This window comes from Triturus cristatus, chromosome 1_2, assembly GCF_964204655.1.
Source record: "Triturus cristatus chromosome 1_2, aTriCri1.1, whole genome shotgun sequence".
In the NCBI taxonomy this organism is placed as follows: domain Eukaryota; kingdom Metazoa; phylum Chordata; class Amphibia; order Caudata; family Salamandridae; genus Triturus; species Triturus cristatus.
In genome coordinates this window covers 1,088,495,404-1,088,507,429 of record NC_140580.1, presented here as the reverse complement: position 1 = coordinate 1,088,507,429, position 12,026 = coordinate 1,088,495,404, and the positions used below count along the sequence as shown (strand labels likewise).

The following is a 12,026-nucleotide window of genomic DNA, read 5'->3' as shown; positions in this document are numbered from 1 at the left end:
TCTTCTGTTTTGGTGAGCCATCTGCAAGTTGTTGTTTGTTTTGCCTTGGATGGACTGAGAGTCTTTTAGACTGCTTGGCTGTGCTGTTGTTAGGTCTGTTGGGGGCGTCATGGATCTGTGATTATCACATTCTTGACTAACTACCCCTAGTTCTTCCTGAGCCCTTTTGCTTGACTCTTTTCCCTTCGCCCCATTTACTGGTGTTGATCCGGGCGAGTTTATATGCTGGTAGCTTTCCAGTGATGTCTCTTGGGCCTGATGCTGAGTGAAGAGTGCTGTTGCTTTTTTACTTTGTTGCTTATTTTGTCTAGCTTTTCTCAATCTCTTACGTTCCCGTTTGGTTAAAGGGTTGTAACATTTTTGTTGCACGTTTGATTGTAGCCTTGTTTCTTCAGTCAGTTGATCGTCATGTTCTTGTGTGTCTTTAGCAATGTTTTGCAATGGCAGACTTTGGGGTGTTTCTGTCAGGGTGTCTGATGTAAGATTTTTTGATGTGCCTTCCATTGCGTCCACACTTGTTTCCTCGTTTGCTGAAGTGTTAAAGCTAGTAGTGTGCTTCAAATGTTTTGAATCATTTTCTGTGCAGGGGCTTGAGATGCTGTTCTGGTGGTCAGTTGTTCTGTTTTTCACCTCTGCCAGAATGTCTGTTAGAATTGCCGGTAGGGCTTTAAGTTGGTTCATTGTTCCGGCGCATTGGCATTTGTGGTACATTGTGTGGGGGTCTTTCTGTACCCGTTCGATGAGTAAATTTAAATCTTGTATTTTTCTGTGTATGCCAACCACGTGGGATGCCAAAATTTGCAAGAGATCGATTTGTAGCTCTAGTTTTTCTGAGTGTTGCAGTAGTGCTGAAGATATAGTTTCCATGAGGCCTATAAATGGCATCCACAGTGGGGTCTGTGATGGTAGGAAGTGATCTGTTTGATTAGCGCCTACTTGCTGGCTTGACCAGGTAACCCCCCCTGATTTGTTCCAGATGTTATCATGTAGGTCTCCTCCTAGGCAAATGCCTAGGTTTTGTTGGTTTGTCCCTTTTTGTTTGGGAGCAAGGACCGTTCGCTAGTTGAACCTTGATTGGTGAAAGAATAGTGTGGTAGGTGTGAGGGAGCCCTATCGGGCCATTTGGTGGAATTTCGTTTGGCTCGTGGCGAATTATTGAACTGATTAAACAATCCTGTGCTTCCTGTGTTTCAAACCGAGCAGATTTTGTTGCTTGCACTTCCTGTGGTAGCTCCTGAGTGATTGTTGAGCGATTCTGTGTTACTAAGTTTAAATAAACATTTTTTGGCTGGCTCCCTGCTTGATATGCTATGATTTCTTTGTCAATTGTTTCAATGTCCATTATGTCCATGCTTGCATCTGATAGCCGGCCGCCCCTAAAATCAGGCCCCTGAGCACAGAAGAGTGATCCAAGACTTATTGATGGTCACTTGGTTTTTACCTTTGGTGTTTTTTCCTTTGATGCCTCTGAGGGTATTTTGCGCAAATTTGTTTGACTGTTATTTACTGCTTCCTTTGTGTTTATTTGTGCTGTCACTGTTATTCTATTGGTAATCATTTTGGGGGGTTTGCGGGTTTTCCGAGGGCTTTGGCTATTCTCTAATGAGGGATTGAACTGTGATGAGATATTGAACTGTGTTTATAATCGGTTAGACATGGAGCCTACTGGTTTGGACATTCTTTTTTTAGGGTCCTGTGTGCTGGTAATGGTTTTTGTTTTTTGAACTCGTGACGCTAGTGATGCTGGTGAAATTAAGAAATCTGTGATCTTTGAGTTCATAAGTCCTGGTGTTTTCAATTGCGTCTTGACAAAATGAGAAAGGGTATGGGTGTTATTCTCCTGCGCTTTGTCTTCATCTATGAGAGCGCTTGCTCCTTCACTCAGCTTGCCGCTATGCTGTTGGTTTATTTTTTTTGATTTTGTTTTCATCCCTGGTCTGTCTCTGTCTCTCCCTGATCTCATGGTGGACTTCGATGTTGTCACTCTCCTTGGGTTCCTTTTGGGGGAGTCTTGGAGGAGTCTTACTCCACACTTGGCGCTGGCTGGGTGGGAGGCGGGAGACTGGTTGTGCCCCCCCTATCTCCCACTCTTTACTCCTACCCCACACCTACTCCAGCTCCTGCTCCTTTCTCCTTTCTTCTTTCGCCCACTCGTCCCGTACCGCTCCCGTTGGGCTCTGAGGGCCCCTCCCAGTGCACTACCCAGTATACCTCACCCCCCGGTTATCCGGTGTCAAGGGCTCCCGGTTACCAAACCTCTGTCAGCAGGGGGGGTCGGTATGGGATTGAGCAGTTGGCGGTAGGAGGTTGGCTTGTCTGGTGCGAGCGGCGAGGACCTCACCTCACCTGGGGGGTAGGAATGGGTTATTTGTGAGCATCCGCTCTGTTCCTCGCAACTACGGCTCTCCTCCTGCAACGCGGCTCACCTCCTGCACCACCTGCCCCTCCTGTGGTTCCTGTTGTTTCTGCTGGTCCTGGTACTAACTTCTGGGGCCCCTCCTAATGGACTGAGGGGTGTGAGTTCTCCTGTGGCTCTCACTATGCTGGTGGAGCTCTAGCGAACTCCACTGCCACTCTCCCGCTGCACGCAGCCCACACTGGGTTCCTACGGCTGTCCCGGGGCATTCCCGGGGCTCTCACAGTTCTATTGCAGTTCTTGCGGGGCTCCTGCGGGGGGCCCGTGGGGCTCCTGCAACCCCTGCGGCCCCCCTGGTTCCTATTGGCCTACCGCAGCTTTTGCGGCTTTTGCAGGTCTCTCTCCCGCGGTTCCTGCGGCCCCCCCACGGTTCTCAAGGCTCTGCGGTACCTGTTGACCTGATTGCCTGCCGTGGATCCTGCTGGGCAGACGCTGGGCTGACGCGGATGCCGCGGTTCCCACAGCTCTCGCGGCTCTCGCGGCTCTTACAGCTCTGCGACCGCCATTCTTGCTGGGCAGTCGCGGCTCTTCGCTGCTGGGTCTGCCGGGCTCCCACCGGGCACTCGCTCCCGCTGCTGCTGCCTGCTCGCTCGCTCCTACTCCCGTGATTCAACAGTGGGAGGGTCTATGCTGTCCTGCAGCTTATTACAGCCTTAAGTATGACCAAAGTGCACATTTTCACATTTGACTATTTTAGTGTTTTTCTCCAAAGCTAAAATGTATTCCTTTGAAGAAACCCCAACCCCAAGTCCATTGCAATGTGGAAGTGTTCCTATTTCCACAATGCTAAACTATTACACCAAACTTTTTGGGATGAACTTTATGAGTGTTTAAATTCCCACGTCTGTCCTATATTGTTTCCCTTGCCCGCTGCTTTCTCAAAATGATGACGCTGTAACTTCTTCTTCCTGGTATATTTTCAACCATTTTAAGTGCACTTAACCATCCTAAAAGTTCACGTATCTTGATTCGGTTCATTTGGATGCCTAATTTGTAATTATACAGGCACTTTTGTGTAGCTTATTTCTGCTAGATGTGCAGAAATAAATGCGAATCAGAAAGACATGGAGAATTCGTCATTAGCCACCCAAATCCGACTATGTGAGTTCAGGTTTTGCATAACATTAATTTTACGTGGACTCAGCTCTCTGAACCGTGGCGCTCGGTAATTAATGCTTTAATGGCTGTGCATGTAAATAAATTGCTTTTTATCATGTTAATTATGCCACATTTCATTTTGACTGCAGGGTTTACTGTCTTATGGTGAGCAAGTTGGTTAGATACTTTTGCATAAGCTATTTGACATGACTTATTTCTCTGTAACCGAATTAAGGGGCAGATTTAACAAATCTCCCCGCAACGCAGCCTCCTACGAGGCTGCGCTGCGTTGCGCAACAGGGAGGGAGCAGGAGAGCGCTGTATCTTCAGAGATATGGCTCCCTCCTCCCCTTTAGCAAGGGCCGGTGCTGATTACAGCTGCCGTGTGCCACCCACACACCTTCGCGCCATAGCGCTAGGGTGTGTGTGTGAGACTAGGATAGGTTTTGTACAAAATACTATTCTAGACACAAGGGAAGGCTTTTCCCACTCTGTTTGCGTGCTGCACGTATGCAAAGTTGGAAAAGGAAGGAGAAATGAAAGCATTTCTCCTTCCTTGCGCCTGGTTTAAAAAGGCGCAGTTTTCTCACGCTAAACTCAATCTACTGTTTTTAGTAAATTGGTTTTAGCGTGAGAAACCTTGGGTGGTTGCATGGGAATGCCCATGCTCCACCCTTGGCACGCCCCCATGGCGCAAAGTAACGCGAAGCCATGCAATGTGCTGCTTTGCATTACTTTCACATTATTTCCAGCGCTAAACCTGGAAAGTAAATTACAAAACAAAGATTTTGCGTTGTTTTGCGTCACTTTTGAGACGCAAACACGGCGCAAAAGCTACCCTTTTTTAAATGTCTTAAAAATGTATTTTTGAGTTTTGTACGGTTATGCTCGTACAAACGAAAACGGGGGCATAAGGTGCTATTGTAATTACCATAAACAAGTATCAACAATGCTATTGCTATTTGTTTAATTAATTATAGATTGAGGAATGCTTAGTCAAAAAGTGCTGTGCAAGGGTCAGTGCATGGCAATGCATAGTATGATGAAGAGACAGATGAGGTAACTTCTTGGCCAAGACTATGCTATGAAGGACCTAAAGAAGATGACCCGTACAGTACAAGACAGGACAAGCGTAGGCATGCTTCTGATTGGTTATTTCTTGGACGTGGAAGGAGATTGGCTTCAATAACAGATAAGAGTGAGTGAGCAACAAATCCCAGGTTGTGTACCTTTTGCATTGAAAGTGGAATACTGACCAAGGAGGAAGACAGCGGAAAGAGGGTTCAGGGAATCCAATGGTGTAGAAGGAGTCGGTCCCTTATGGAATTTATACGTGACACGTTGGGCCGTCTCCCCTATTAAATGTGTTGTACATAGTCTGTGGATTTCTGTTGGTGGCCACTCTCACACTCTTTCCCCTAACTCAGTGGGTTGAACGAGTCATTCAGGGAGAAACATTCTTTGTCACTTCCTGTTCACCTTTGCCCAAGTGCTGGAGCAGTGTTAGGCATGTTGTGTTAAAAAGCAAGATAAACCCAATCTACAAAATTATATTAGTGGGCTTGACAGGTAACAACCAAAATAGTTTTCTAGTTTTACTTATATTTACCCCATATCTGCTTGCCTTGTCTTGCAATGATCTGTATGAGTCTCCTCTCCTCTCACTCCCTTTTCCATACACTTGTTATTCTATCCGGTTTCAGGTTCTGCTCATCAAAGGAAAAAGAAAGAAGGTCACCTACATTGTTTACTTGGATTGGGACAACTAGATGGCTAGCAACAACCTTAGTACACATATCAGTGTCAGCTGGTGATCTTTGAAAGTGGTGTGGCTTAATACCCTTCAGGAGCTCACTTCATTGTAAAAAATAAAATTGCCTCACCTATACTCACTCCCTCTCACATGTTGACTCTCTTCCCACACTCTAGCTCACATTCTCTCACTTCATCAATCTCACTCCATCAATCTCACTCATACTCACTCCCACTCACCGTTACACACAAACTTACTTATAGTCACTGGTTCTTATTCACACTTACTAACACTCTCACACACAGTCATTGACTGGGCCCTGGTGCAACTGTTCCTGCTGCACCATTGATAGCTACAATCCTTAATCACTTCCACTCCCTCTCACAACCTCTGATCAATGACTCGTTCTAACAAAATCACACTCCTTCGCTCCCTCATACTCACTTTCGCTTATTCACACACACTCAAACTCAGATTTTCACTCACTTTCACTCTCATTGACACCCTTTAACACACATACTTCCACTCAATCCTATTCGCTCTCAATCCCTCACAAACACACCCACAAACACGTACACACATGCACAGAGACATAACATTTGTTTTTACTTACCTTGCTTACTTAGCTGGCAACTTGGAGGCTCCATGGAAGCGGCACAGCAAGTATCTGGTGCTGGGCATTAGAACCTGCAACCCATGGTTGCCAACGAGGAGCCATAAGAAGCAGCAATGGCTGGTTTGAAAAGGGGAAACCCCACCTCACTCCCTCTCCCGGATTCTTGATGGGACTGGATGCACAGCCCTATCAGAGCTGGGACAGTGCCGAGGGCCCTGCCCCTATTGTTCTACGTGGCTCTTCATTGGCTGGAGGGGTGCATTAATGTGGGCCCTGACAGACACATTTTTGCAGGTATAATGTGCTACCTAAAGCATGCGGAGTATGTCTGCTAAATAAAATGGATTGTGTTGTGTGAGGGGATCTAGTTGAACTACCCCCCTCAGGCATGTACAATTCAGACATTTTTATTGTGAAACAACATTTTGTAGCTGGGTCATGGCTCAGTCCTCTCAGCCTCCTCTTCCTCCTCCTCCATCCCTGTCACCAGGAGCCTGGAGATGAGGCGGAGAGGGCTGACCTGTGCACTAGCACTGTTCATGAAGACAGTGCTATATTGAAAAATGCATAAGAGCCTCACAGGAGGCAGAAGGCGCCCTGAAGCCCTGATGAGGAGCTGCTGCTAATACCTATGTATATTTGAGGAACACCTAAAGACACTCTGCAATAAAAATTCCTAAATATCAAGAAAGGAAAGCATGTTTAAGAGTGATGAGGAATTCTAGGTCTCAAAATCAGCACGGTCACTCTTTAAGACGGAGAGTCCTAAATTTGGACCTAGAGTTTTGGGGGCAGTATTTTAGAAGGCATATGGTAATCTTGCTTCTACCTCCTGGGAAACAATATTATGTCTCGTCTCCTAAAAATGCTACAGGTGTTTGCAAGTCACTGCACGTGGATGACAATCAACATTTAATACCAAGCACACTTAATATGTGAAAAAGGGCTTTGACGCCTCGCCAGGAGTAGTAAGCGCTATATAAATGCTATTACAATACAATACAATTTGTCTATTTATGTAAATTAAAAAGAAAGTGTGAAACTAGCTACAAAGAATGGATAGCTGCACACCTGCCAGAATACAGAAGAGAAGGTCCGAAGGGAGATATGGCGCAGGGGATGAGGAAGTAATGGGGGCATGGGGAGTGAGGAGTTTATGTATCGCATATTTGGGGTCACACAGGGAGGTGGAAAGACCAGGACGAGGGGTTACCTTAGATGATTCTCTAGTGTCCTCTTCACGACAATTCCAAGTAAAAACAGAGGTGTTCATTGTCAAACACATCTCCCTGGAGTCCTCCGCTGAGTAGCGTGCAATACAATTTGTAGTTAAGTAAGAAAACACGAGTGTTCCCACACGTGCTACAAGGTGGAATTGCTGTTTTTGGGAGATGTGTTTTTAACTGTGATAGACTTTATTATGAGGTGAAGACGTAGCCAGACCCATCTCTGGAGTCGAAATTCTGAAAAAATGTCAAAAGGTCAGTGGATTGAAGTTTGACGTCCTATTGTTCTGGCAGTCCAAATGTTCAAATGCTCAAAACCTAACATGAAAAATAGCCCAAGTTGAAAAATAGGAAAAGGTTAGTTTTCTACAACCAATTCAGTCCCTCTTTCTCTCTCTCACCGCTTGTACTATATAAGGCATAAAAATTATGGGCCTTATTTACAAGCTCCTTCCGCCGCTGGTGCGTCACTTTTAATATGGGAAGAAGTGACGCACTGCGGCAGAGGGGCTTGTGTATAAGCCCCAATATGCATACTCTGACCTCTGTAAAGCGCTCTGACACCTTTATGGGCCTAGTACATGCGAAACAAAACTGCAGCTAAATTAACAACCAGTATTTACATACTTCATTCTATGCTAATTATGCTAAAGTGACCTTGGAGCCGTGTCAATTAGTTTGAATGACAGCCCAATACTCTCTGTCACTTTACATAGTTTAGAATTAATTTAATTATTCCTGCCTCATTTTGTAGCTTCTATTAAGATGAAAATAATAATTCTCAACATATGTTTTCTAAAAGTACGTCCATCTCCACAGACTCTGCTTGCCAGGATGTCTACATTGAAGAACTCTGGTGCGGTAAATGGTTGACTCGTGCATGTTTCCTTGCCCTTACTGTTCCGCTAGTGCCGGGACACTCTTGAGTACCTGCGCGCTTTATAAATCCCCTTTAACATAACATAACATAACATACGCAGCTGGATGTGTGGCTAGAACATCAGACACTAGGGACCTCTATGCTTGCAGTGTGGGCGTGTGCGTAAGGAAGATGACTCTTGCGTTGTTGTCTAGTCAGTGACCACATGTCACCCCTCCTCTCACAGGCCCTCCCCTGACTGCAGCGGAAGTGGCAGCAAGAGCGGAGTCATCCTGGACATCTCCTCCCTGAAGATGAACGAGCTGGAGACCGAGGTCCCGCCTCTACCGCCTCGCTACCGCTTCCGGGACCTGCTACTGGGCGACCAGTCCTTCCAGAATGATGACAGGTAACAAACAATAATAAAAAGCAGTGTTGGGTTTGGAGAGGAGCACCTCTTCATCCTACAGGCTGAAAGTTTCCAGCACAAGCTTCCAGTCACATCAATGTTACCACGCGTCAGTCAGGTGGGCCATATTGTATCACTGTCTGTGAACCTCTGGTAGGATAACCTTGGGTTCTACTAAGATAATGGGAACCAGCCTTCAAAGTATCAAGGGAGCTCACAGGAAGTATTATCTGAATACGAGCTAGAGATACAAGGATAGATACTCCGAATGTGTTATAATTTGGAAACAGAACATTAGAGTTGTTGGACAGCTTGTGTTAGGCTTACATGTGTCCAGCTGTTGTAGCTACATACATATCTATTAACCGATTAGTCAGTCTGTCTGTTGATTAATTTGTCTATCTAGCTGCATTATACAGGCCCTGTTTTTTCTCCTTTGTGTTTCAAAGGTGGCAAGATGGGTGACTGGAGCAAATGGTTAAATGCCATTAGGATATGCAGACATTAATGGTTTTGAGGTGCTGTGCACATGTCTTATCTCTTTGGTTATCACATTGGGCTACCTGGGCACAATATTTGGAAATTGTTTTGTTTTTCTTTCCCTCGTCTGTTATTTATAAAAGGCATACAAATTGCAAATGATCCTTGTTCCAAGTAGTAGCAGCAGTAGTCGTAGGAGTAGTATATTTTGTTGAGAAGACAATACTAAAGGAGGGTGATATACAATGATGCCCATGCAGTGTGGACCAAGTATAGACACATTGAACACAGACATTTAATTTGAGAAAATGTAGAAATTATAAGAGCAATTTATATGCAAAATGTGATGACAATTGCAAGTTTGAAATGCATTTCAATGTTAATATAAATGGGCCTACGATGTCAAAAAGATAAGAAGTCTATCAGAATTTAAAAACTGTCAGCAAAAGTTTTGTCAATAACACTTGTTTCATTTCAATGCGGTGGAACTCCTTCATCTGGCTCCATGTTCTCCTGAGTGAAGCAATTACATTAGAATAATCATCATCCTCATTAAACTTCCATGAAGGGAATCTTTTATAAGTTATTAAATTTCATTTTTCATGAAGTGCAATTTGATATTAACATAAGATTTGCTTATTAGTTTACCATTAGTGGCAGGAGTTAATTCGCCCCTGGGAACCAGCTAATCACTAGCATATAAATAAGATTTGTCTTTTTCTTTTCTACACTGACACAGAAAATATTTACAAAATATTCAGTGTATGTAAAAATGGAAAGGAAAGTGTTGGACTTGGCTCTTTTTCCTGGAAGTTTTTGCTTTTTCTTCCCCATGGTAGAGCAATGTATAGGCTGTGTGGTGCGAGATGCAGTGATACATGCTGCGCATTGGCATGCGCAGTTATTTTCACCTTTGCAGAAGGGTTACTTTTAAGATGGACGCCATTGCTGTGTGCTTGTGCCTGTCTGCCGAAGCTGGGTTGCCAGTCTAGTTGTTTGTTTCCCAGCAACCCCAGTTTTTGGAGGGAAGCCTGGCCCCCAGGGTGCTTTACACCTCCCCCTAGGCCAGTTAGAACCAGTTTCCCCAGACACTTCTAGAAGCTTCTGGCACTGTCTGGTAGGTGGGGTGAGGGGCGTATAAATAGCGGAGATGGGATGCCATGTGCTCAGACGAAGCGTGGACTTGAAGGTGAGGGGACACTCTGCCAGGAGGTACCGCCGCATGGGCCTGTGTGCTTGCCCCTGTGCCCAACTGTAACCCCTCTGCTGTCCACAGGGCTAGTGAGAGCCCCGCTGCTGGAGTAAAGACTGCTGTACCAGGAGGAGTGCCACGTTACAGAGGATGACAGTCACTAGGAATTGCGGCCCTGTTCTGATGAGTGCCCACTGACTGCTGAACTTGCCCAGTAGTGCCTGCTGCTCTCCTGCCTAGCGCCTCTTGAATGCTACAACCCAGTTTCTTGGCACCTAGCGCCGTGGGAGCACTATATTGGACTGGACTGCACTCCCAGGAGGTGAGGCGTGTGGGCGCTACGTGCTGGGGTGGGTCCCTGACTGCCTGCCGGCCCACTAGTGCCTCGTGAGCGCTATATTCGAGGCACCAGAAGAAGAGAGCGCTATTTCTGATCCCTGGAGCTGTGGGGCTTCCCAGCACTATATCTCACTGCCCCAGAAGGAGGGAGGAGTGAGTGACGCCTGCAGCGCTGTGAGGCCAGGGAGAGCTGTTTATTTAACAAGAGAGCGGGAGCCCACCCCACGTTCGTGCCCCCAGGAGGAGAATCCCTGATCCCAGCGGGGCCCCGTGTGCCCGGGAGGGCCCCGCGTTGTAAGGGAGAGCGGGTGCCCACCCCGTGTGTGAACCGGCAGAGCGGCTCGTTCAGAAACCAGCAGGAGCCCGCCCCGCGGTTTTGGCGCCCACCATGTGTAAAACGTAACGGGAGCCTACCCCGTACGTGTTTCATCGCGGGTGCCCACCTGCATTTGTGCAGTTGCGCGGGTGCCCACCCCGCTTTATACCCATTTTATTAGCGGGAGCCCACCCCGCATTGCACCGCCGACATCTCTTGGAAAATCACCGCCGTGATCCGAGGTGCCGTTGAGGGCCGCCGCGCTGCCTGCGGCGACCCAGAAGCTCTGCAGACTGCCTGGCGTGGGCGGGGCCGAGTCAGGAAGTGATCGCGTTGTCAAACGGGGCTCCCTGGACCCCGCAGTGGTGAGGGGAAGAGTGCGGAGGCCGCCAGCTCCATACTGAAGTCCCGGGTCCCAGGAGGGGGCCCGGATGAAATCCGGTGAGGAACTGGCGTCGGCGGGGCTCCCGGGAGCAAGGGAGAGCCCCGCGCGCTGAGAAGCTGCCAGGAAGTTGGGCTGACTGCAGAGAAAGGCCCCGGACTGCTGGTGAGTGGGGCCCAGTCTGCTCGTGGTTGGGGGGTGTGTCGGGGCACATTGCCAGTGCCCGCCCCAGCGCCAGGGATTTCGACGCTTCCCAGTGGCACCGCCGAAGCGGGCTGCTGCAACGGTGGGCACTGTTGTACTTTTGGGCCCAGGAGGGGCTCCACCGTGGCCCTTATATTGTGTTCCACTCTTCCCTGAGATTAGCAACTTCGGGTTTAGGCATAAGGGGTTTCTGCCTCATGATGATGCACGGTTGCTGATGTACCTTAGGCCTCATCACCATTCATGTACTCATCAGTTACACTCATGATTCACGTTTAATGTGAGGATTATGATTTATTGCCATGTGATTTATACCGCATTATGCCTGCACTAATGTTGGTACACTAATGCCCTCCCCCAAGGCTGGCGCTGATTGCTAATGTCTTGATCATGATGAGGCCTACATGGTAAGGTGGCTTATTCTGGTCTGGTTCATGAGGTGTTCTTGTGCCTATTGTAACGCCATGATGATTACGTTTGATGCCTAATGTTTTCCCTCAGGGATATAGTGTTGGGGTTCTGCATAATGGGCTTATGCCTAATCTAATATGAGTTATGTAGATGATTTCTGTCAAATGCGCTTTATGCCCCAATGGTACCGAAGGCTTATGTCACGCCTTATGCTAAAGTGGATGGAAGCCTACTGACGTATTAATGTTTATGCTTAGTGTTTCATGCCATGCCCCTATGATTACGCCTAATGCCTTTACGCTCATGAGAATGCCTCACGTCAGTT

General features: G+C 47.1%; 1 protein-coding gene across 3 annotated transcripts in view; it reads left to right on the top strand.

Moving 5' to 3' along the window:
* KCNT1 (potassium sodium-activated channel subfamily T member 1) overlaps window positions 1-12,026 on the top strand; it is a 1,722,207-nt gene that overhangs the window by 282,881 nt on the left and 1,427,300 nt on the right. For all 3 annotated transcript variants that reach the window (XM_085613491.1, XM_085613497.1, XM_085613504.1), the window contains exon 2: window positions 8,216-8,377. In XM_085613491.1, coding sequence (XP_085469617.1) covers window positions 8,216-8,377 — 162 coding nt within the window. The remainder of the gene's footprint in view (window positions 1-8,215; window positions 8,378-12,026) is intronic.